Source organism: Pteropus alecto, unplaced genomic scaffold (assembly GCF_000325575.1).
Source record: "Pteropus alecto unplaced genomic scaffold, ASM32557v1 scaffold76, whole genome shotgun sequence".
NCBI classification, from domain to species: Eukaryota; Metazoa; Chordata; class Mammalia; order Chiroptera; family Pteropodidae; genus Pteropus; species Pteropus alecto.
The window spans coordinates 11,293,246-11,315,451 of NW_006443138.1; the positions used below are offsets into that span (position 1 = coordinate 11,293,246).

Consider the following 22,206-nt stretch of genomic DNA (forward strand, 5'->3'; position numbering starts at 1 on the left):
GCTTTATCAGTTCTTAGAAACTCTCCTACCATCATCCAAATGTGACCTCTGTCCCGACCTGCAGGACCTAGTTATTGCGTAGAACCCGAGGAGGACCGTACCTTGAAGAAAACATGGGCGGGAGAAAAGAATGGAGGCAAGACAGTGTTCTGATCAAGCCTCAAAACTTTATTTTCAAGCGGTTATATTTATACACTCAAGTGGAGAGGGTAGGGGCGGGACTGATCAGGGAAGAGAGTATTCGTTACAAGCTCATTGGCGTCCACCAGATGAGGTGATTTCTACTTGGCTAGTCAGAAACAGATGGGCTGTGCCAGCAGTTGCAGGCTCCCGCTCTACAGGTGGCGGAATGGGGAACAAGGACACGGGAAATGACGGGTGCTTCACAGTGCCGTGGCTATCCAAAGGTTACAGCTAGCAGAGTTTGTTCTTGACAACAGGATGTGGTTATTATCTTCGGGTGCAGGCTTAAGGCTCCCGACAGACCTCTTTCTTCTTTCTTGTACCACTGAGACTGCCTCCCAAATGCCCTCCCCCCTCCACCCCCCGGCCCTTTACCCTTGCTCTCTCAGTCCTTTTACTTTATAACAACCCAACTAATCTTCCTAAGATGCAAAAAAGAGCCTATCATTCACTTACCTACAAGATTCCCAGGGACCTGCTCCTCTGCCTCTGAAGGCAACTGCTCAGCATCATTGCTTCTGATCCTCCCCCACCCACTGGATCCCAGCTCTTTTCGCCTTCTTTCTGCCACTCACATCTCAGGGCCTTTGCCCCTGAGTGCTCCCTCTGCATGGAATGCTCTTCCTCCATCATACAGCTCTCCTGCATAGTCATCCTAAGTGCTGCTTCCTCATCAATCAGATCTCAGCTTAAATCCTTCATCTCCAGAGACATCTTCTCTGAACACCCAAGTTAAAGCCGCTTCCACTTCCCCATCAGTCACTCTCTATCATGTGACCCTGTTTTATTTCTTCGTTGCACTGTCAAAAATTATCTTCTTTTTTTTTGAGACTTTTTATAAGAATTTATTTGAGCCAAACCGATGGGCATAACCTGGGAACAAGATCTCAAATGCTATTATTCTTTTTTTCCCCCTCTGTTATTCTTTATGTGTTTATTTCACACAGAGACACACACACCATTAATAACAATTCACAAGTCTTGTTTCCACTGAATTATGAGTCCCTAAAAATTCCTTGGTGGTAATTGTTCTACCTAACCATGTTTATGAAGCCTAATCATACTCAAATGTTCATTTTATATCTTTCTCTTGTTAAAAATCCATATTTTCTTTCAGGTTGTTTGGGCAGATAGCTACAAAGTTGGCTGCGCAGTACAATTCTGTCAAAGAGTTTCTGTTGGCTATACATCTCTTACCAATGTAGCACATTTTATATGCAACTATGGACCAGCGTAAGTGCCCAAATCGACCTCTTTCTAAATTTTTAAATATCTATTTTAGAAGTATTTATCTTCCTTGCAGAAACTCTAAATAAAGTGTAGAAAAGAAAATTAATATTATCCTTAATTTCTCTGCCCAGAGATCTTATTCTTTTAACATTGTGGTACATTTTTCTTTGTATGTGTTTGTGTGTGTATGTGTGTGTGTGTACACCTTTTATAAGTACTACATAAACACACACACAAATACATGTTTAAAGTAGCAAAACTGTTTTCAGTGACATAGATTAATTGGATATGGTAATAACACCACAAAATGGGAGGATTGATGTTACCTCATATTTATTGGTTTATTAAAAACCTGGCAAATTTTACACCATTTTCAAAACAGTAATAACTCTGAATTCCTCAATTTTTATAACTTATTCACTTTGACAGTTTAGTTTTTGAAATGGATACAGTTTTTCTCCATTTGGAAAACAGGGAAGACATATGACATCTCCCCCAATTTCCTTTAAACATATATATATGTGTGGCATATATATATGCATCATACACATATTTTAAAAACTGGGATCATAGTGGAAACACACTATTTTTTACTTAAAATTATACCATGAGCACTTTCCATATCATTAAAATTTTAAGCGTGATGTCAATAATTATAAAACAGAGAGAATGCTTTTGTGCTTACTATGTACTAAGCGCTGCTCTAAGTGCTTCACATACATTAACTCATTTCATCTTCACAAAAAGCCTGTGAGATAGGTCCCGTTAATACCCCTGTTTTAGATGAGAAGGCTGAGGCACTGACAGAGTGAGCAGCCCGCCCAAGGTTGCCCAGTTAGTGAAGGTCGTGGTGGACTGTGATCTGGGCTGTTTGGCTCCTGAGTCTGTGCTCTTGATGGTCACACAACAGCTATCCTACTGAAGAATTTAGATTGTTCCCTATTTTTCTTTTTTAAATCTATGATGAACAACCTTGAATATAAGTCTTTGGTCACATCTGTTTCCCTACTATTCCTAGAAATGGTATACTAAGTAAAAGGTGTGATCATTTTTAAGTTTTTTAAAATACATAGTGCCAAATTATCCTCCACTATCATATCAATTTATAACTCCTCATCAGTGCTGGATATTATAATTTCTCAGTGCTAATTTGATAGAAAGTGGTATTTCCTGTTTTCTTTTGCATTTCTTTGATTACTAGTGATTATAAATCTTTTTCACCTGATTGCCAAATTAAATTTCTTCTTTTGTGAATCATATGATCTACTCCTTTTTCTACTAGTATGGTTTTCTTAATGCTTTATTGTAGTTGTAAATATTTTGAAGCTTTTAGCCCTTTGTCATATACATAACAATTTTCATATGTATAAATATATATATCAATTTTTTCTTTGTTGCCCTTGAATTTCATTTGGATTTTACCACTCTTCAGCATTCCTAAAGACTTATTAGAAGAAACCTCTCTCTTTACCTGTAGTAATATGCAGAAGAGATGTTTGATAGTCTGACTGTGGGTATGGAAGTTAAGAGACTAAAACCAAGTGTCATTCAGAAAATAACAACTTTGACTTAAAACCTCAGAGTCAGAAAATAAGGGAAACTCAGGAAAAACTAGCCAAAACCGTAAGTCAATCAGTGGTTAATTTTCATGACATATATAGCTTAATGGTTAAAATATAGGCTCTTGAGACCTACTATCTTGGTTCACTTACTGTGTAACCTCAGACAAGTTACTTAACCTCTGACTCTGTTTCCTCCTTAAAGGATCAGGATAGTAATAGCACATATTTATTGAGTAGCTATGAAAATTACATGAGAAAACTATGTAAAACAATAAATATATGCAATGCCTGGCAATGGTGATTATTTGAGACATATTCGTAATTATTACTGTTATGATAAAGAGGTACAAATGTGAATTCTCCTGGTTTAGAGTCACCTTGCTTTCAGAGTTATAAACAATACTAAGTTTTAAAACTTATAACCTGATATAGTGTTTCTAAAAGGACTGAGTAACATTCATTTATTCATATAAATAAATGCATTCATACATTCAATTATTCAACAAGTATTTGTTTACTCAGCTTCAAAGGAGAACAAGCCAAATACAGTCCCTGCCCTTATGGAATTTATATTTATGAGGCAGATAGGCAATAAAAAAGTAAATAATTATGATGAGTAATAAAAGTGATATAAATATTGTGGCACAATCAGTAGGTAGGGTCCTTATCTGAGCTAAAATGATCAAGGAAGAGCTTTCTGTGTTATATTTAGGCTTAGGCATAGAGAATGAGAAAGAACAAGACATGTGAATAACTTCAGGAACAGATGTCTTGTGGAGAAAACAACTGCAAAGCTCCCATGGGAAGAATTCAATAGTCAGAACAACAGAGTACTTGGGCTGCTGCATGAGATGAAACTGGGGAGAAAGAGGCAGCTCGGATCTTGCAGGGCCTTCTAGGCCTTGGCAGATTTTGCTTTTTTCACATCACAAGAGGGAGTGAGAAGGCCTGCTTTAAATGTGGAGACAATTCTGCATGAAGAATGGAGGATGGACTGGAGGACATAAGTGGGGAAGCACAGAGACCAACTAGGAATGTCCTCACTTTCTTCTGAGCTTTTCTTCTATATTCAAAACATTATAGGATCCCATTGTACGTAATTCTAAGTCCAGTATCCTCCCCAAAACTTCTGAGATTCTTTCAGAATGGGATGTGGTGTGCTTGATTCTCCAGTCACCTGTATTCCAGCTCCGGAGTCATGCCCTCAGCTCATTTCCATTGCCCAGTATGGTTTTGACCCCTCTCCTCCTGTCTGCTTCAGGTCTGATTTATATTTTTCCAGACACAACTCTCTCCTTCATTCCCCTTGGACCCACTGAGCAGGGCTATCCTGTGTAACAGACCTTTGCTCAGAGTGGATTAGTGGAAGACAGAATTATAACACAGGAGTGGAAATGTCTTTACAGTACCTAATATATATTGGCCACCCCTGCCTTGGGGACCCTTTCTCCTATTTTTTTTTCTTTGAAGAGCTGTCTTTTCTCTTCCCCTGAACCCCAGGGCCCCAATCCTTTCTCTCTCAGGCTACCAGAGGAAATCTAAAACTGCCTCTTTATTGGACAGCAGGTTTTAGGTCCCTTTGTCTTAATCACTCTCATCTAGACATTCAGGCTTTTCCATTAGCATGCTTCCCCCAAGATGACTTCTGCTGCTTCCCTAGAACTCACAACTGCCTTGCTTTTAGCTTGTTTTTGGAGTAGCAATTTTTCTCTCTTCTTTACAGTTTGGGATACACAATTAAACTACGAAGTAGCATAAGTGATTTTATTAAAAACATTCTAGAACTTAACCAGTGGTTAAGTGCTTTTTAACAACGACAGATATTCCAATGACCATTATGTCCATTTTGGACATCTTTTGTGATTGTTATTGTAATCTTTACTACATTCCTTTGACTATTTTCCTTGATGTAGGGTAAGCACGGGGTTAAATTTAATTTCTGAAACAAACTAAATTAATTTGGAGACAAATGAGATTAGAACATATATTTTGGTTTGGAAATGAGTTGTTAATATTTCTAAAGGGCGAGTTCTTAACTTTAGAGTTAAATATATTAGCTAAACTCATGAACTTGGATTAGGAAAAAGTAACATCTTTATTTTCACTAACCTCTATTGAAAATAACATTTCATTATGAATGAAAAGTAACACTCCGGTCATAGCATCATTTGACTTTGTATCAGCACTACTGTATCTTTGTAAATATCACGAATATTTTCATACCACCTTCTAGTGGCTGCAGATTGTCACAAAATAGTTTTAGTCATGACTACTTTGAAATTTAGGTTGTCTGCTAGATAGTATCTAATACTTAATAAGCACATATTACTACATCACAAATATTTTTATCATTTTGATAATCAATTTAATAAGTTTCCTTTATAATCCTATGAACTTCATTTTACGCATTTTAAAACAATTTTCAGGAAGAGTCCATAGGTTCTACCAGGCTGCCAAAAGGTACCATGGCGAAAAAATTAACTCCTTTCCAAAAGTAGAGTTCCAAAAAGGATTAGTAAAATGGCGGGTTCACTGAAATAGATACACAGCTTCTCATCACTACTACTCTGAAGATATTTACGGCAACATAAAATGTTGGGTATTATTTCATTTTTTAATCTGTGACTTTGGTCAGTTACTTATACTGTGCCTCAGCCTGTAGCTATAATAGGGATAAATAACTGCATTTTCTTCACAAGGATAGTGTGAAAATTCATTTATACTTAAGAACAGTGCCTAGCACAGAAGGAGTATTTAGTGATTTTATCTTTTATATCGCGTCTTTTATGTGAAAACAAATTACACTTTAGAAATTCCTCCGTATCTCTTCTATTTCTTTTGTTAGGCACTTACCCAGCCAAATGCCTTCTATCCAATAAAAACTATAGAGGCTTAGCCTGAGAAGAGTAAATGTGGGTCAGGACACCTTTTCTAAGATAGATAAGTTTTTGGATGGCAGTAATTATATAGGCCAGACAGTAAGCAGAGGGAGCATTACCCTGGAGCCAGCCAAATCTAGGTTTCATTCTAGTACATATTGTGACATATATTGTGATTTTGGGCATAGTATTTAATTTCTTAGAGCTTTATAGTTTCCTTGTCTACAAAACAAATAAAAATAACTTCTCCCAGCAATGCCTTAAGAATTAAATGAGGTTATGTGGATTAAGACATAGGTTAATAGACAAAGGCACACCGAATGAACTCTAAATATTAACAGGCTTCCATTTCCGCTTCCCTCTCTCCACTTCTCTTACTAACACTCTGAATCTGTGGACTTCCATCCTATGGATTTAGTCAAGGATTCACAGTAAATTGCAATTGCAAAACAGCAACAACAAAAATCTCTCTCCTAACGGACAATTTTCTTCTATTTTATAGAGGAAATTACCCAACTTGGCCATATAAAAAAGGATCCACTTGCAGTGCTTGCCACCCAAATGACAGTTGTTTGGACAATCTCTGCAGTGAGTAAAAGAACCAATCTCCAATAATACTATATGTTTGGAACTACTGTAACTTTCTACGGTTAAGAATGCAAGCATGTTTTATCCTAATAGCTATTTTCAGTGAAGCTAGCATCAGGTAGCAATCAAACCAATGGCTTATTGTCCAAGGAATAAATGTTGAAGATAAATTTAAGGAAGTGAATAATATCCTTTTTATTTAGCGCTAATCAGTACAAAAAAAAATGACTATGGTGTTGGAAACTGTAGACCAAGATTTGCTAATTTCAGCAAGATCGAAAATTTGCATAACAAAGATATCCAAAAGAACAGAATTTTGAATTTTGTGACAGTACCTGTCCAAGGCATTCAAAGCTTACATTTTCATCTGTAGGACTAAATAAATGAAACAAAGCTACAACCCAGCACTTTTAATTAGCAAAACAATTTAATGAGGAACAGTGTAGAAGGCCAATGAAGATAACTTCAAGGATGTTTTACTAAACTTTCTAGCAAAATTCTGCTTTGTAATTTAGAGATATTAATACATAATTGGCCAAGAGTTTATTTATGGTTCCTTTTCTGGACACATTCTTTTTCATCTCAACGGTTTTACTTTTGTGTCCACATCAGGAACCAACTGAACTCCTCAGGGGTCCAGGGGTGAGTAGGGTGCTTAAAGCAGAGGCAGGATAAAATGGACCAAATTTAACTGCATAAATTTTGTCTGGCAAAAGTGTTCCAGTACTTACATGTTTTCTAAGGTCCAAGTCTAAAATTATAAAATTATTTTAAATTGCTTGTTCCCTTCTTCCTGATTTGTAAACACTGAGCTCTTCTCTTACTACAAGTACAGCAACTGTCTTGACCAGCTCTCTCCCAGTTCAACCATTCTTTATTTCACTCATTACGTTTTGTTAAGAGGACTTAGCAACATGTAGCCAAAGAACAAGGAATCTCTTCTCAGAACAGCATTAACTGAATTTTTCATGTTGCTACAACACTACAAAGCACATTTCCCCCCTAAGTTAGGCAGTACAACCTAGGAGTTAAAACCATAGATTTTAGAAACAACATGCCCCATCAATTTCCAGTTCCACCATTCTGACCTTAGGCGAGTATCAGGACCTATTTCCTAAATAATAAAATGCAGATGATGGTACCTCTTCACAGGTTTGGTGAAACAGTTCAAAGAAATTATTTATATATATTTATATTTAGAACATGGACCTGGTATACAATAACACTCAATAGTATATATTATCCTCAAACTCATCTTCCCTGTAATCTCAAGTCTAGAGTTTACTCTTGGTGTCTTGGTGGCCTAAACTTTTAGGTGATGTTTTTATGCCCATGAACACTTCTCATGATGCTTCTTTAACATCAGTGATGAAAACAGACATTTAAAATTATTTAAATTTGATTGTTGCCATTGCTTAGTTGTCTGTCTTACCCACTGGACTCTCAATTTCAAACAGTAGGAAGTATGCTTAATTCACCTTTATATCTAAGCTGCCTACTCTGGCTGGCAAATAAACACTAATAGAGTGCATGTTTCCTAGAAATAAAAAATTCCTTCCTTTTAAAAATCTAGATAATTAGTAACAACAACACAATGATAACAACAGAATTGCTGGAGTTTAAGGTTTTGATATTGGAGATCCGGCTTGAGATAGTCTCTAATCTTGTGGGAAAAAAATTCAGAGAACTAAAGCTATAGTCCAATAATAAAAAGCCCCTGAGCTCTTAAGAAAGTTCAAGGGAAAACATACTAAGTTGCATGGTGGTAAGGGTAAGAGGATAAATGATTTTATTTAACATTTTTCATCTTTGACAAATTATTGCAAATACTGGAGGAAAAATTCCTTTATGGTCATCTAGACACTGCTGTTAGGTTCAATAAATCCAGATGGTTTTACAAAACGTGCTGACTATACTGATGGTACATAAGATGATTTTAGCCAATGCATGGGTACACTTGTTCCAATATTCATGTTTAATATTTAACATTTATAAATTATATTTAAGATAACCATTCTTGATTTCACTGGGTATAACTGCCACCAAGAAAAGTCAAAAGAGCAACAGCTTCATGGTAATTCACCATAGACAAAGTCCAGTGACAGGTATGATGATCAGGGATGCTTGCAAGTAACCAGAACGTCAGCTCCTTGGGTTCTACCACAGTAATACAATAGCATCTGGAGAACTGGTGTGGAAAAGGCATCTATTTAATAAAAATAAGTATCAAGAAGGCTAAGGCAGATGTGGAGTTTTCTTTCTAGTGCTCTGAATGTCATATTCTGAATAAAGCTCAGTGAAAAAAGAGGCATAATTATGACTTTATTATTGCCAAATGCCCTACTACTGATAATTTAATGATATACTGGAATAGATGAAAAAGAGGCCACTGTCTCTTTATTACTGCCTGATCATAAATAGTTCATTTTTCTAAGGAAAGAACTTATTTTTAGGAAAATATTTTAATAAATTGCTCACTCTGATTATTTTAAAATCCTAATTTTTTAAAATTTAATTGTATTTATTATCTGCTAGTTATGGTATATAAAATGATTTTCCATTCATGGTACTGGTACATAAAAAGTTTATATATATATAAAATTTACATAAAAAGTTAATTTAAAAATATTTAGTGCAATTAGCACAAAACTATCTTGAATTAACCTTTGAAAATCACTGCAATAAGGCCAAAGTAAGTTAATGGTTAAAGACACTTGACTTTTAAAAATAAGAACTTCACCAATACCTACTTTTTAAATTTTTTTCTTCTGACTTTACAGGTAACCCACAGCGAGACAAAGTCACACGTATGTATATAAATCTTAAATTGTTTCATTAAAATTTTTGTGAATTATGTTACTGCATTATGAGAAACAGCGTTTAAGAGGATATTGTATGTTTGTTTCACAGGTTACTACTCTATTGTGTATCCAGACTGGCCGATATCGACACGCAATAGATATTTATCTCTCTTCCTCACTGTTAGTCCGCCAATTCTAATACTGACTGCTATTATTACAATTTTAGTCAAGCACAAATAGCCTCATTTAGTTCTTTGGGACTAATAAAATACAGGAAAAAATTGAGAAACTCATTCATATATAATTCTTTTTTAATAAAAATTGAGTGATTTCTAATTTTAAAACATTTCAGAAAAACATATTGCCGCAATAAAGTTATAATCAAAAGAAGAAACTGTTTAACTTCCTGACTCTATAGGATAAACTCACCTTTACTTTCCACTTTTCTATGAATGAGCATTGTTTTCAGGCTGCCAAAGCTGTGATTTTCAGTAAGTAACCTCGTCCTAGGTGCCTCAGCTTCTAAATCCGTGAAGAGTGTGATAGATTTAGGTGATTCTAAATCACTCCACTAGCCCTCATTAGTAAAAACATTTCTACATAACATGTTGCATGCTGATTCAACTCTAAGTAATCTGCTTTTCCTCTACTCTCTTGCAATTTGATGTCTTCCTGGTTTATCACTTTTCCAGACCCAGAACAGAATGAAGAGATTTGATTTAAAAGGCCTTGCTTTTTTTTTGCTTATGGGTTGTTTAATTTTGGAACAGAACATAAAATGAGCATACAAAAAGGAATAAGCCTAAAGGTGTACTTGCTATCAATAAAGAGAGCACAGACATTAGATTTGATGAAAAATTACAATAGCCACATCTTAAAATGTTTATATAAACAATCTAAGGAATTACTCCTAAAATCATGTTTAGATAAAACCTCCCTGGAACAGATTTGCAATGTATACAAAGACATATATATCACTCTCTAGTATAAAATTTTTCAAAAAAACACATGGAGAATATAATTTATATTTATAAAGAATGGCTGCATACATAAACACTAAAAGAAGAAAACAAACTCAGAAAAAAGTAATCAGAGTATACTTCTTACATATAAGGCAACTAATGCCCTAATATCTCAAAATCCTTTACAAAAGGAGATAGCTCAATAAGTTCTAGTTCAGGGTTACTGGTTTTCGTTTTTTTTTTTTTTTTTTTGAATGTTACTTTTTCTTCTTTTTCTTTTCATCTACTTCCATTTTAAGCTTAACTTCTTCAGCTGTAAGAGCTCCCAGTTTCTTATTCTTTGCTTTCTTAATTTTTTCCTTGATGGCAGCCACGTCAATTTTAGTTTCAGTAGAAGCTAGACAAATTAAAAACACAATATATGTAATTCTTTAGGTTTTACCAAATAAAATGTAAAGAATATGTATTTAGAACAATAACTTCAGAATACTGGTATAAATGGAAGGTCATGTTATAAAATATAAAACACCTTCCATGTGCTTAAAGAAAAGTTAGAAATTCCTTTAAGAGAAAAAAAAAACCATAAAATAAAGTACTTTAAAATTACGTTAGTGAAAGTATACATGAAAATGGCATTAGTTTAACTCTATGAACCAATTACTGAATTCAACTATACCAAAATTACATTTCCCATTAATTATACTTGAGATTAGATTATTTTTACTCATAATCTTTCCATATTTTGGAACTTTAGAGCACTCATTAATAGGCCAATTTTCCATCTTGCATGTTAAAATAATTTAAAATTGCATTTCATGAAAACTATCACTTGTAGCCCTTCTAGCTTCAATAACATTAAGTAATCATGAAGTTATAGGTCAAAATCTACTTCATCTAATACCACATGCAAACTTAAAAGTTTTCAAATATTAGTTCAATGAATAAGTAGAATTTAACAAGATTCTGGTAATAAAAATAGTAATCTTAAAGTATTTAGAGGTCCTTCTAAAAGAACTCAACCATCCAATCAATGCCAAAAGCTTCCACAAAATAGAGAAATGAAGCAGTGAAAACACACAACTTGTTCTTACCATTTAAAGAACAGTATTCAGAGTATAAAAGAATCACAAGATGAAATGTCATCTTACGAACTACCCAGCAACTTTAGGAGCAAAGATGTGAAGCCTCCACTATAGCAGAATAGCTATCTTCTTAACCCTAATACACTGAGATTAAACTACTATTGAACTACCTTCAAAGTACGTAATTGACTTTACAGACTGGAAATATAATGTTTATGACATTTTTAACTTTTACATAGCCAATGATCTACACAGAATATAGTATTTTTATAGCTGTTAACACTGATGTAATATAAGATACTAAAATAGTAATGCTGTATCTGGTTTTGACCAACAGGTCATGTGCAATGCTGCCACTGATACCCCTACCCTCACTGTGCTACTGGGCACTTTGTAGAGTTACTTTAGGAGTAATACAAATGTTACTAGAGGAAAAGAAAATGTAAAACGAGGAAAGGATGAATCAAAATGAGGCTAGGACTGGAGAAGACAAGACACAAGAGTGTTTCCCCTGAGGATCTGTTTAACAGACCCTGAACCTTCCTATTTTGTTGGTGTCCTTTAGCTCAAGGTGATAAGAGATCAAACTTTAAGCCTTAGATCACATAAGCAAAGACAAGAAAAGCACAACTTCTGATAAGCTCTTTTTAAGAGACATACGAGCAGAGTTTAGGGATCTCACGGCTTTACCTTTATTTTTATAGGAGTCACTGCTCTGGTTTATATCTTTCAAAACAAAGAGTCTTTCCCAAGCACAACCAGAGGTCCGGACAGGAGAAGACTATCAGTCTCGGATACTCTTACAAAGGCATTAGGTTTTACCAAATAAAATGTAATGAATATGTATTTAGAACAATAAATTATAAACTAGTAAGTTGTAAACTACCTCAGGTGTCTCCTGTCCCTAGGATTAGTGATTAATGAAATGTTAAGAAAACTGATGGAAGATATTTCTTTAGTTAACACTCAAAGAGATTAAGATATATTCGCTATGGGTTTACTTTTTATATAACTAACTTTTATATTTTATGAAGAGTTGGAAAACAAACATTACCTTCCCTAGGTTTCACAGCTGGTTTTTCTTTAGGTGGAATAAAAGCTTTCTTTCTTTCCTCTTGTCTCTTACTGAGAACTTCTGCTTGTTTGGCCTACATTATTAATAAAAAATACATTAGTAAAACAAGTTATAGTTAAATAAAAATTCAAGTTTCTATGAATTTTGCTATTAACATTGTGAGCTAGACACAGAGTGTTACCTTTATTGCTTCCATTTTCTGTCGCTTCTTTTGACTTGCCTTCAAAAAGTATTCACCACTAGCCAATTCTTTATCAGTCTGTTGAAATAAGTATTTACAATCACATAAGAAATAATGCTGATGAGTCATTTCCTAAGAAAGCCACAATATCCTTGAGGTAAAGACAATGGGGTCAAAAATCTATGGTTAATTTATAAAGGGAGCAACAAAAAAAAGGAGAAATGTACATTAGGCTGAAGGGAATACAGGTACAGAAGCATGGAGGTAAGAAAATAGGTGATCTGTTCATGAAATACACAACAGACTGCTTTAAGTGGGGTGAATGGTCAATGATTCAGGAAAGTTTAAGAGGAAAATGGAAAGACAATTTTGAGGAAGCTTGAAGAAACCTGAATACCTAGTGAAGGAGGTAGGATATGATTTATAAATGACTAAAGTTTTTGAGAAGAGTGAAGAGACTAAAGCAGCATTTTATAAGGTACAGAAGAATAGAGAAGAGATAAAAGCCTAGAATAAAAGTAGTGGCATGCAAAATGAAAAGCAAGAATTGTCAGGACTTGCTGACTAAGGAAATACTTATTAGAGAGAGCTACAGCTCACTCATTCAATATATAGTGAACACTGATAACTGACCTATCTTGCACTTACATAGCATTGTTATATCTAAGGCAATATTCTAAACTCTTTACAGTTGTAAGCTCTTTACAATTACTAATTCATTTACTTGTCAATAACAATTCTTTGAGATAGCTGTTATTATCTCTATTTTATGCATGAGTAAACTGAGGCATGCACGGATTAATTAATTAGCAAACAAGTGACAGAATGAGCCAATTGAAGCATCACTGTTTCAAGAAGCTTACAGTTGTAGAGGAGAAAGATAAGACAATTACTTATTACAGGTATGGGACATTATAAGTATAGCAGAGTTATGGAAGCATGTTTTAGTAACTGCATCACTCCACTTTCCCCCAACTATCAGTTTGTTTCTGGCTTCAATTTCTTTCCTTTCTAGAGTTGACCTCATGATCTAACACTTCCATTGTTTTCTCACCATGATGATCATTAACTTTTTTTCCCTTTGACTTTTCCTCAAACCTTCCCTGAAAAACTCCACACACAGGGCTGTGTAGAAGACAAGACAGTATCCAGGAAGGGATAGGTTTACATGCTGAAAACAAAGAACGAGCAGAAAGGGAAGAATAATAAGGGAAGAAATAATAAAGCAAGATCCCTCAGGAGATAGGTAAAGACAGAATTAAAAGAACAGGTAAAGAAAGGATTGATACAGATGGAAAAAAAAAATGGAGGTGAAGGAAGAGGAAGCTGAGAGTTCTTGCCTGAAGGTCTCGAATACTTCAGTAAAATAAAATGCAACGTTATCTGCTAGAGAATGAAGAGGGTATACAGAACTGTCAGACAACACTGAGGACCTATCTGGGGTTGAAAACATAAATTTATAGTGGATATAATCCAAAGAGAAGACTTTTTCCACCTATGTTTGGTAGCCACATTATGGGAAAGAAGTCAAGTTTTATGACTGATCCAAGTTTTAAAGTTTGCTGGACAGGTGTGATTGAAGGAAAAGAGAGCATGAAAGAAAACAATGATGGGCAAGAGAGAAAAGGAAATTTTGGAAAGGAAATAAAGCCCGAAGACAGTTGACAAAATGAGAGGAATTCATAACTTAGAAAAAAAAGGATAGTTTTTAGAATTTAAGATTTTAAAACTGGAGTAGTCATGTAGCTCATGGTTACAGGAATGATGCTAAAGCAGAGTAGAGATACTTGTGGGCTAAATTGTTGAATATTTTATCCACAGAACATTTACAGTGGCTACAGAAACACGAGCAACACCAACCATCTTGACATAGTTTACGCTCACAATGTGAAACCCCCCACTATCTCCATGCACTTAGCTCAAAATAAGCCTATTTACACTTACTTTCAGTTTTTTATAACTCTACACACGTACACAAACACACACACACATCCACACAATACCTAAATTTCCTCAATAAAATTTCTGACAAAACCGATTATAACAGCTTTCTCCTCAAATAACAAAACCGATAACAGTTTTCCCCTCATGTAACGAAAGTCAGCATTTAATACTAACCTGACTTTCTGGCTGTGGTGGTGGGAATGGTGTATATTCTTTCTTAACAGTTTTTTTCTTCGGTTCCTTGCGTTTATTCACATTTTTGTGCTTGAACTGTGGCAAAAATCTTTCCCAACTTTGTGATCTTAATTCAGAATCTTTTGCCAACTCTCGTTTAATCATTAAGGTCTTTAGTCATGCAATGTATGAATGTAAAAATTTTTAATTGTAAAAGTCATACATTTGTCAAATTAACACATTACAAATGTTGTTCTTATAAATAATAAAATTAACAGAAGTAGTTCTTCTGGTAGAATTAAACTAATTCCATTAAAAATGTAATCTTAAACATGCATACTTAACCAAGCATCAGAAAATCATTAGAAATTTAGATTAAGAAATGCAGAACTGTTAAAATAAATTGAGATGAAAATTAGACTAATTCAGCTTTTCAACCATTATTTCATTGAAAAAAAGTTAATAACAGCAGAGACAGTTCTTAATAATGTTCCCTGCAAACAGGAGACTTTCAGTAGCAACCGAAATATCACAGGAGAAAAAAAAGCAAACTTTCTCATGATCAGATAAAACCAATATTCTCACATTTCCCCCATTCCATTTGAATTTTATAGACATTGAAACATCAGAGGATGCAAACCGGGCATCAGATACACGACTACCTCTCTTTATCTTTAATGTCCCAATATAAGTCAAACTTCTTCGACTTAACTTCATCAAGTTCAAGTGGACTGCTCAACAAATACCCATCCATAAAATAGCACATTATACCATGGTTACATTTCCAAGTATAATCATGAAACTTGTGTACACAGGGAAGTAACAGGTCTCTCTCAAAAGGCTAACACTAAACAATTTGAGTGTTAAATTCCATAAAATAAAGATTTTAATGCAATTTGAAATATTCCAGGCTTTAACAGAAAAAGGTAAGATTCTAAAAGATCACATCTTTTAACATAGTACATAGACTCATAATCTAAAAAAAAAAAAAAAAAACCTGGATTGATATGATCTATGACAAATTCTATGAAGCTTTCCTTGTATTAGAACTATATAATACATTAGAGTGACCCCATCAATACTGGGCTCCACAAAGACCTAGGCATCCAAGGAAGTAACAACAGGACTGAGCGCTGAGTGGACTGAATTCTGCTTCTAATTTACCCAAAATAGCTCTGGCTTTATCTGTTTTCTATACTAGACTATCATAAAAAATATAATTTCAAGAAAACTTTCTTTAGCTAAAAGAGGTCTGACAACCACTGTTAAAGCAATATATAATTAATACTCACTTTAATATTATAAATTGGATGAATATTCTTCATGGTATCTAGGACTACTTTTCGAACCTGAAATTTGCAAAGAAAAATAAATTAGTCACTTATAAAGATTTTAATGAACTAGCTAGAAGGTAGAAGGCTGTTAATATATTACAACAATATCCTATGAACCAGGCAATGGCTACCAAATGAATATAATAGTTCTTTCAACTGCTCTTAGTGGTTGCTAGATCTTTCAATAACAGTCAACCTCCTTTGGGTACAATGAAGTTTCTCAATTGTACTATGAAAATGTGACACATACAACTAGTACGACACTCTGGAAGGTAACAATTTTCCTGTTCCAGCTTCCTCATTTGTAATATGGAAATGAAAATACCTCAAGAGTCTGTTGTAAGAATTAAGTAAGATAATATATTTTGACTCTATAAAACTATAAAGTATTCAATATATTTAAGTTATCATTGCTGCATGAGAACAGAACGGATAATTCACAAGAATGAGGTCCAACAGAGTTACTATTAAAGTCCTTGGAAAGGAAGCAAGACTTCACAGCCAGATCCAGACAACAGCAGCATCAAAAAGAGATAACACAGATTTTCTCATAACATTTTGCAAGTTAAATAAAATGTTCATGAAAACATTAAGTAAACATTACATAAATTCCAACTAAAGAAAATGGATCTTAAAGGAAAAGAAGCTTTCAAAGTCTGACCTCTACTGGCTGTATATGTTACTGCAAATAACAAGATCTGTCAATTCTCCTACATCATGTTTTTCATACATGCTACAGACTAAGAGCTTGAATACCCATTTAAAATTTGTAGTGAATGGAGTGATGGTTTTCAAACTTTCTGAGAAATAGATGTCTCTGTAATTGTCAAAAGTTGGTATAGTACGTTAGAGCTCAAGAGCTGATTCTCTCAAATTCCAAATGAAATACAAAGTATTTGCTAATGGGAAATCAAAGAAAGCACATTCTAAAAAAATACAATAATTATTAAACAATATATTATCCAATAAACTATTATGTTATAATCAAATTATTTAACTTGTTCTCGGCTGAAAATTAACTGAAGATACTTAAGTTCTCACCTCTTTTAAGCCACTAAAAGGTCCAATGGCTGAAACTGTGTTTCCCTGAACCATAATATAACAGTTTGTTAAGAGTTCCAATGCCTATATTAAAAGAACAATAAGTTGAAATTCAGTTGAAATATGAACGATTAATGATGGAGGAGGATACTCAAGCTTTCTACTGATAAAATTACCTTCAATGTAGATCCTTTGGGACCAATAAGACGCTGTCTTCTTTTTACAAATCTTTCTTTATTTCTTACTAAAGAACCTATTTTAATGATGTCACATGCAACATCATCCTGAAGAATTCGTACTGCCTTTTGAAAAAATAAAGAAAATAGCTCATCAATATTTGTTACAAATATATTTTTCAAAGCCCACACTGACATCTAAGCACAATAATGAAAATTCTATGTAGGGAGGAAGAAAGGGAGGCAGGCAGGGATGGACGGGTGCAATGTTATATGTTGTCTTGAATGCTAGCACAAATAAAGCAAAATCTCAGTAACTCTAAATTTACCTGTTCAAATGAAACACTCCTTGCTAATAGTTTTATTAGGTCTCTGGCCCTAATGATGATATAAGGATCAAAAGTCTTCTTTGTTGTACAAACAGTCATGCTGCCCTCGATCAGGTCCAGCGTTGCATTAACATGCTAGAAGAAGTAAAGAGCAAACAAGCAGTTGTCTAAAAATGAATTTAATTTTAGATAATTATAGAGCCTATTCTAATCTATTAATTACTGTGAATTAAGCTCTCTCTAAAATTCTATCAACTCCCTCCCTGAAGAAGGTAGGTAGTTAATATAAAAAATTCTTGATTATTTTCATACTTCAAAGAATACAGAAACTTAGGCAACTGAAACCATTTATACTTACTTGACTTTAAAAAACTTTTTACTTACTGGGATAAAGATTATCTCTAGTTTAAAATAGCTATCTATAGATAGATAGATAGATCGATAGATAGATAGATAGTTGGGATAAAGATTATATCAATCCAAATAAGGCCTGACTTAAGACTTAGCTAAGGTAAAAAAATATATAAAGATACGTGGGCTCAACTCTAATCCAATCCAAATAAGGCCTTACTTAAGACTTAGCTAAGGTAAAAAAATATATAAAGATACGTGGGCTCAACTCTAATCCAACATTTGTTCCTTAGGGTGAACATGGGCTTTTCCTTTCAAGTTTTTTCAGGCTGGTATGTATTTTCTAAGTATAAAGTAAAAATAAATGATCATAGGTTCAGAAAGAAGCGATAATTACGCATCAACTCTCAATAGTAAGAACCAGATTTCAACAAAGTAAATAAACATGCTAGTTTCTGACTTGCGAGCATATTCTGAAAAATATTTCAACATAGTAAATGAAGAAATATTCAACAGAAGGTTGAGTCTCTAAGAGTTTACAAAAAAAAAAAAAAAAAGAGTCCAATCTCAGATGTAGACAGCAGTAAAATACTGCTTGCAGTTTGCTGAGCCACCCTCATACCCAATGGGCACAAACGATTACAGAGCAGTCCCACGGTTCAAGAAATATATTTTATATCACAACTTAGTACATATATAAATATATACACACATATAAATGAACCAAAAGCTTCGTAAAATGATCCTTACTACATATGATACATTCATTTTTTAAAGACTCATTATACTCACAACTTCTGGATCCATTAATGGATTTCAACCCACAGTTTGAAAAACAAAAATACACTGTTCTAGGTGCATGGCAGCAGCAACAAATAGGAGAAAGTTGGCACATCCACATCTTCCATTTAAAATAAAAATCAAGCAATTAGACAGAAATATGCCTCAACTCAAACTGTACAGGTACATGGCAACCACCATAGCACACAGTAGGCATCCTAAAACTTGAAGTTCACAGATGAGTTTCAGACAGTGCATGAAATCTTTACAATTTTAAACGTATGTAAATTTTTCAAAGTAATCTATTACACAACTAGAGACAAATGGATTACAAGAATAAAGCTTATCTAGGCTGTTTAAAATACCAAAAGAACAAAATTTACCAGTTAGGCCAGCATCTTTAAAAAAAATCCACCAGCACACATATACTTACTTAAAAGTGAGAGTATAAGCAAGAGCAAAATCTCAAAGAAATATAGAAAAAATATGCATACATGTTCATTCAAGGCTTTCTGTACCAAGGGCCAGCACTCTTTCAAGTAAGCCTCTCTATATTTTGGGAACAAAGTTGCAAAACTGCTCTCCTCCAAGAGTCCTCTGGGATTGTCCTCTTTAGAAAAAGCTGGTTCCTTCCAACCATCAGGAACAGTGAGGAGTTCTGATTCATCTACAGGAAAAAATTTACGCATCAGATTTTAACCTACTTTTGGACACTTTCTGAACATTTATACGCATACACTTACAAGCTTCCCAATATTCTCCTTGCATTTCTTCTTATGCCTTTCAGATTATTCAACAGTCAAAGAACAGCCCTCTATCATTATCATCAACACACTGTATTCAAATGAACTGTAAAGAGTTCAGTCTCTTCCTACGACAAAGTTCCTTAAGCTGCCCTTCTTGGATCCACACTAATTAGCATATGCCTGACAGATAGTGGGTACTCAAGAAACTTTTATTACAATATGCTATGTTAGAGTTGAAGATTCAAATACCACTTTGTTTATAAGACTTTTAAATATTTTCTGATTTTACTGGTGAAGCCTGAATATGTGTATATATGTATATATTTGCATGTGTGTGCATGCATGTAAAACTTTTAAAAGTTGATATTCTGGTGTACACTTTCAGTTAATAATCACTGGTAAGGGTTTTAGGCTTTCCAAAATTTTCATGTTCCTTATTTCTGTATACTCTTCATGACAACTATTAAAGGTGGGACGAACCAGTACTATATTTCTCATTTTATAAGACTATCAGTCCAAAAAAGTGAGTGGCGTAAGGGTACACAAAGGTCTCCTCTCATTAAATCAAAATGCCTCTGAAAGGCCATAGCTTATCTCTCACATTGTTTATCAAAACTCCTGGTCCTGGATTTTATGAACCTCTTAAATCCAACAGCTATACTTTAAAACAATACTACTCAAAGTATGACGCATAGCCCTGCACCATCGGCATAAGCTCCAAGTGTGTTAGAAATGCAATTCTTGACCTCCACCCCAGACCTACTGAATCTGAATTTCAGGGATGAGGCCCAAGAATCTGTTTTAACAATCTCATCAGGAGATTCTAAAGTCTGAGAAGCTGGTCTTCACAATCTATATTAGCCACCCCAGTCATGTAAACATGCTGTTTCTTATACTCACATCCATACTGCTATTTCTGGTTCAAATCACAGAGAATTAGCTAGTCTTCATATAACATTCACTTCTCAACAACCTCAAGATCTACAACTGTCATTACTTAATATACACATCTGACCAAATCCTTACCCAATTTAAACACTTCAATGGCTATGGGGAAAAAAAAAAATTGGTGAAAAATACACAGGCAGTTCACAACAGAGGAAGTGCAAACAGCCCAAAAACATATGAAAAGATGTGCAACCTCGCTAGTAATAAAGTTCATTATTCCCAACTAGATACTATTTTATACTTACCAAAATGACAGAAATTCAAAATTTAGATAATGCCGTGTTAGTGTGTATGTAGAGCAATGAGAACTCTCATCCACTACTAGTGGGAGTGTAAACTGGCACAAAACTTTTGGGAAAGATTTAGCATCACCTGCACATATTCTGCACTTCAAGGATTCTAGTCTCATGTACAAAACCTAGAGAACTCTTGAACAAGTAAACCAGGAGATATGTGCAAAGATGATTAGAGCAGCATTGTTTATAATAGCAAACAATGAAAACTGTCCAAATGTCTACCGATGGTAGAATGAAAATGTAAATTAGTGTATGTTCATACAAGGGAACATCATATAGTAGCGAAGAAAATAAACCAGCTTCGAGTATTGCCCAGATTGTTAAAACAAAGTTAAGCCTAAGAAGCAAGACAGAGAAGAAAGCCTAAAATCCTTTCATTCGTATATAATTCAAAACCAGGCAAAATTAAATCATTTTGTGCATAGGTGATAAAAGAACAGAGTGATCAACACGATTTTGAACAGTTACTTCATGTCTCACAAAGAAAAAATATGATGAGCCGTGCTTGCAGGAAGGTTTTGCGGTATGGTAATACTTTATTCTGCTCAATGGTCTGAGTGCTCCTTTATCACATTTTTTTCTTTAAGCTGTACATATACCGTACTCTGCTAGGTACATTCATAATTAAAAACAACAAAACATCTTTAATACCTTTCTAATGCCTATGGAATGACGAGTTCAAAGATTTTTAACACTTACAATAAGGATGGTTGCTCAGGCCCTGGGCTCGTCTCTTCCCGCATTCATACTAAAGAAAATGGGTAAAACCTGACTATAAAGCAAAACGATTTAAAAGCAAGGCAGTCTAATGAGTAGGAGCTATGTCATCTGATATTTTAGCAATCTGACAAACAGGAATAGTGATAAACGTCTCAAAATTTCTTCACTGACAAACTAGCGTTCAGGACACGCCAGATGTCGTGCATTATCGTCTGTCTCACTTCTTCATTATCACTCCTCCATTATCGTCTGTCTCACTTCTTCATTATCAGCGTTTACGCAAATACATAACGACCTCCTACTCCTACTGCATCCCTCATTTTATCAACAACTTCCAGTCTTCGCCGCGAGTCTAAGGTCCGGCAGTACCCTCTGCAATTTCTTAGTTCTCACCATTTTATGGAAGACGAATTCCGCAACATTTTCACTTTGGGGGGCCTCTAGCAGAAGCGATTAGTTAGCAACACGTGGCCAACACCATATCGGCCAGAGGTTTCGCAGGTCCAGTCAATACCCCCAAACGCCAACAACTATAGGCACTCAACTTTAGAGAACGATCTCAATGCGTCCTCACACGTTCCCAGCAAGCGAAAGAAAACAACTGCAACTCAACATCCAAAGCCAAGCTTCAGTTCTCACACCTTACCTCGGTCATCCGGCTTCGGCTTCTGGTTACGAAGTTCACTTTTCCCAGGCGCTCTGGTCGGCTCGTTAACTGGGGAGGACGCCATCTTCAATTCGCTTCCTGGGTTACCGGAAGTGGAACTGTTCTTAAACTCTTCCGGCTAGAGTCCCTATACTCAAAATGAGTTCTGCCGACTCAG

General features: G+C 34.8%; 2 protein-coding genes across 4 annotated transcripts in view; one reads left to right on the plus strand and one right to left on the minus strand.

The window, feature by feature from the left end:
• GLIPR1 (GLI pathogenesis related 1) overlaps positions 1-9,528 on the plus strand; it is a 17,431-nt gene extending 7,903 nt beyond the window's left edge. The window contains exons 3-6 of the mRNA XM_006923764.3: positions 1,301-1,416; positions 6,357-6,442; positions 9,223-9,249; positions 9,353-9,528. Of these exons, the coding sequence (XP_006923826.1) occupies positions 1,301-1,416; positions 6,357-6,442; positions 9,223-9,249; positions 9,353-9,483 (360 nt within the window). The 3' untranslated portion in view covers positions 9,484-9,528. The remainder of the gene's footprint in view (positions 1-1,300; positions 1,417-6,356; positions 6,443-9,222; positions 9,250-9,352) is intronic.
• Positions 9,529-10,250: 722 nt separating this feature from the next.
• KRR1 (KRR1, small subunit processome component homolog) lies at positions 10,251-22,178 on the minus strand. Of its 3 annotated transcripts, XM_025040951.1 has the most exons (11): positions 22,029-22,114; positions 21,362-21,410; positions 19,167-19,339; positions 17,542-17,676; positions 17,213-17,338; positions 17,037-17,120; positions 15,954-16,010; positions 14,662-14,832; positions 12,544-12,621; positions 12,342-12,435; positions 10,251-10,602 (listed from the first exon to the last, which is right to left on the minus strand). In XM_025040951.1, exons 1-11 carry the CDS (start codon positions 22,035-22,037, stop codon positions 10,463-10,465), a joined length of 1,116 nt encoding a protein of 371 aa, XP_024896719.1. In that variant the 5' UTR covers positions 22,038-22,114; the 3' UTR covers positions 10,251-10,462. The 3 variants fall into 3 exon arrangements, with proteins under 3 accessions (XP_024896719.1, XP_006923827.1, XP_024896720.1); XM_006923765.3 differs by lacking the exon at positions 21,362-21,410 and having other exon boundaries at positions 22,029-22,178; XM_025040952.1 differs by lacking the exons at positions 17,037-17,120; positions 21,362-21,410 and having other exon boundaries at positions 22,029-22,178.
• Positions 22,179-22,206: the final 28 nt, after the last annotated feature.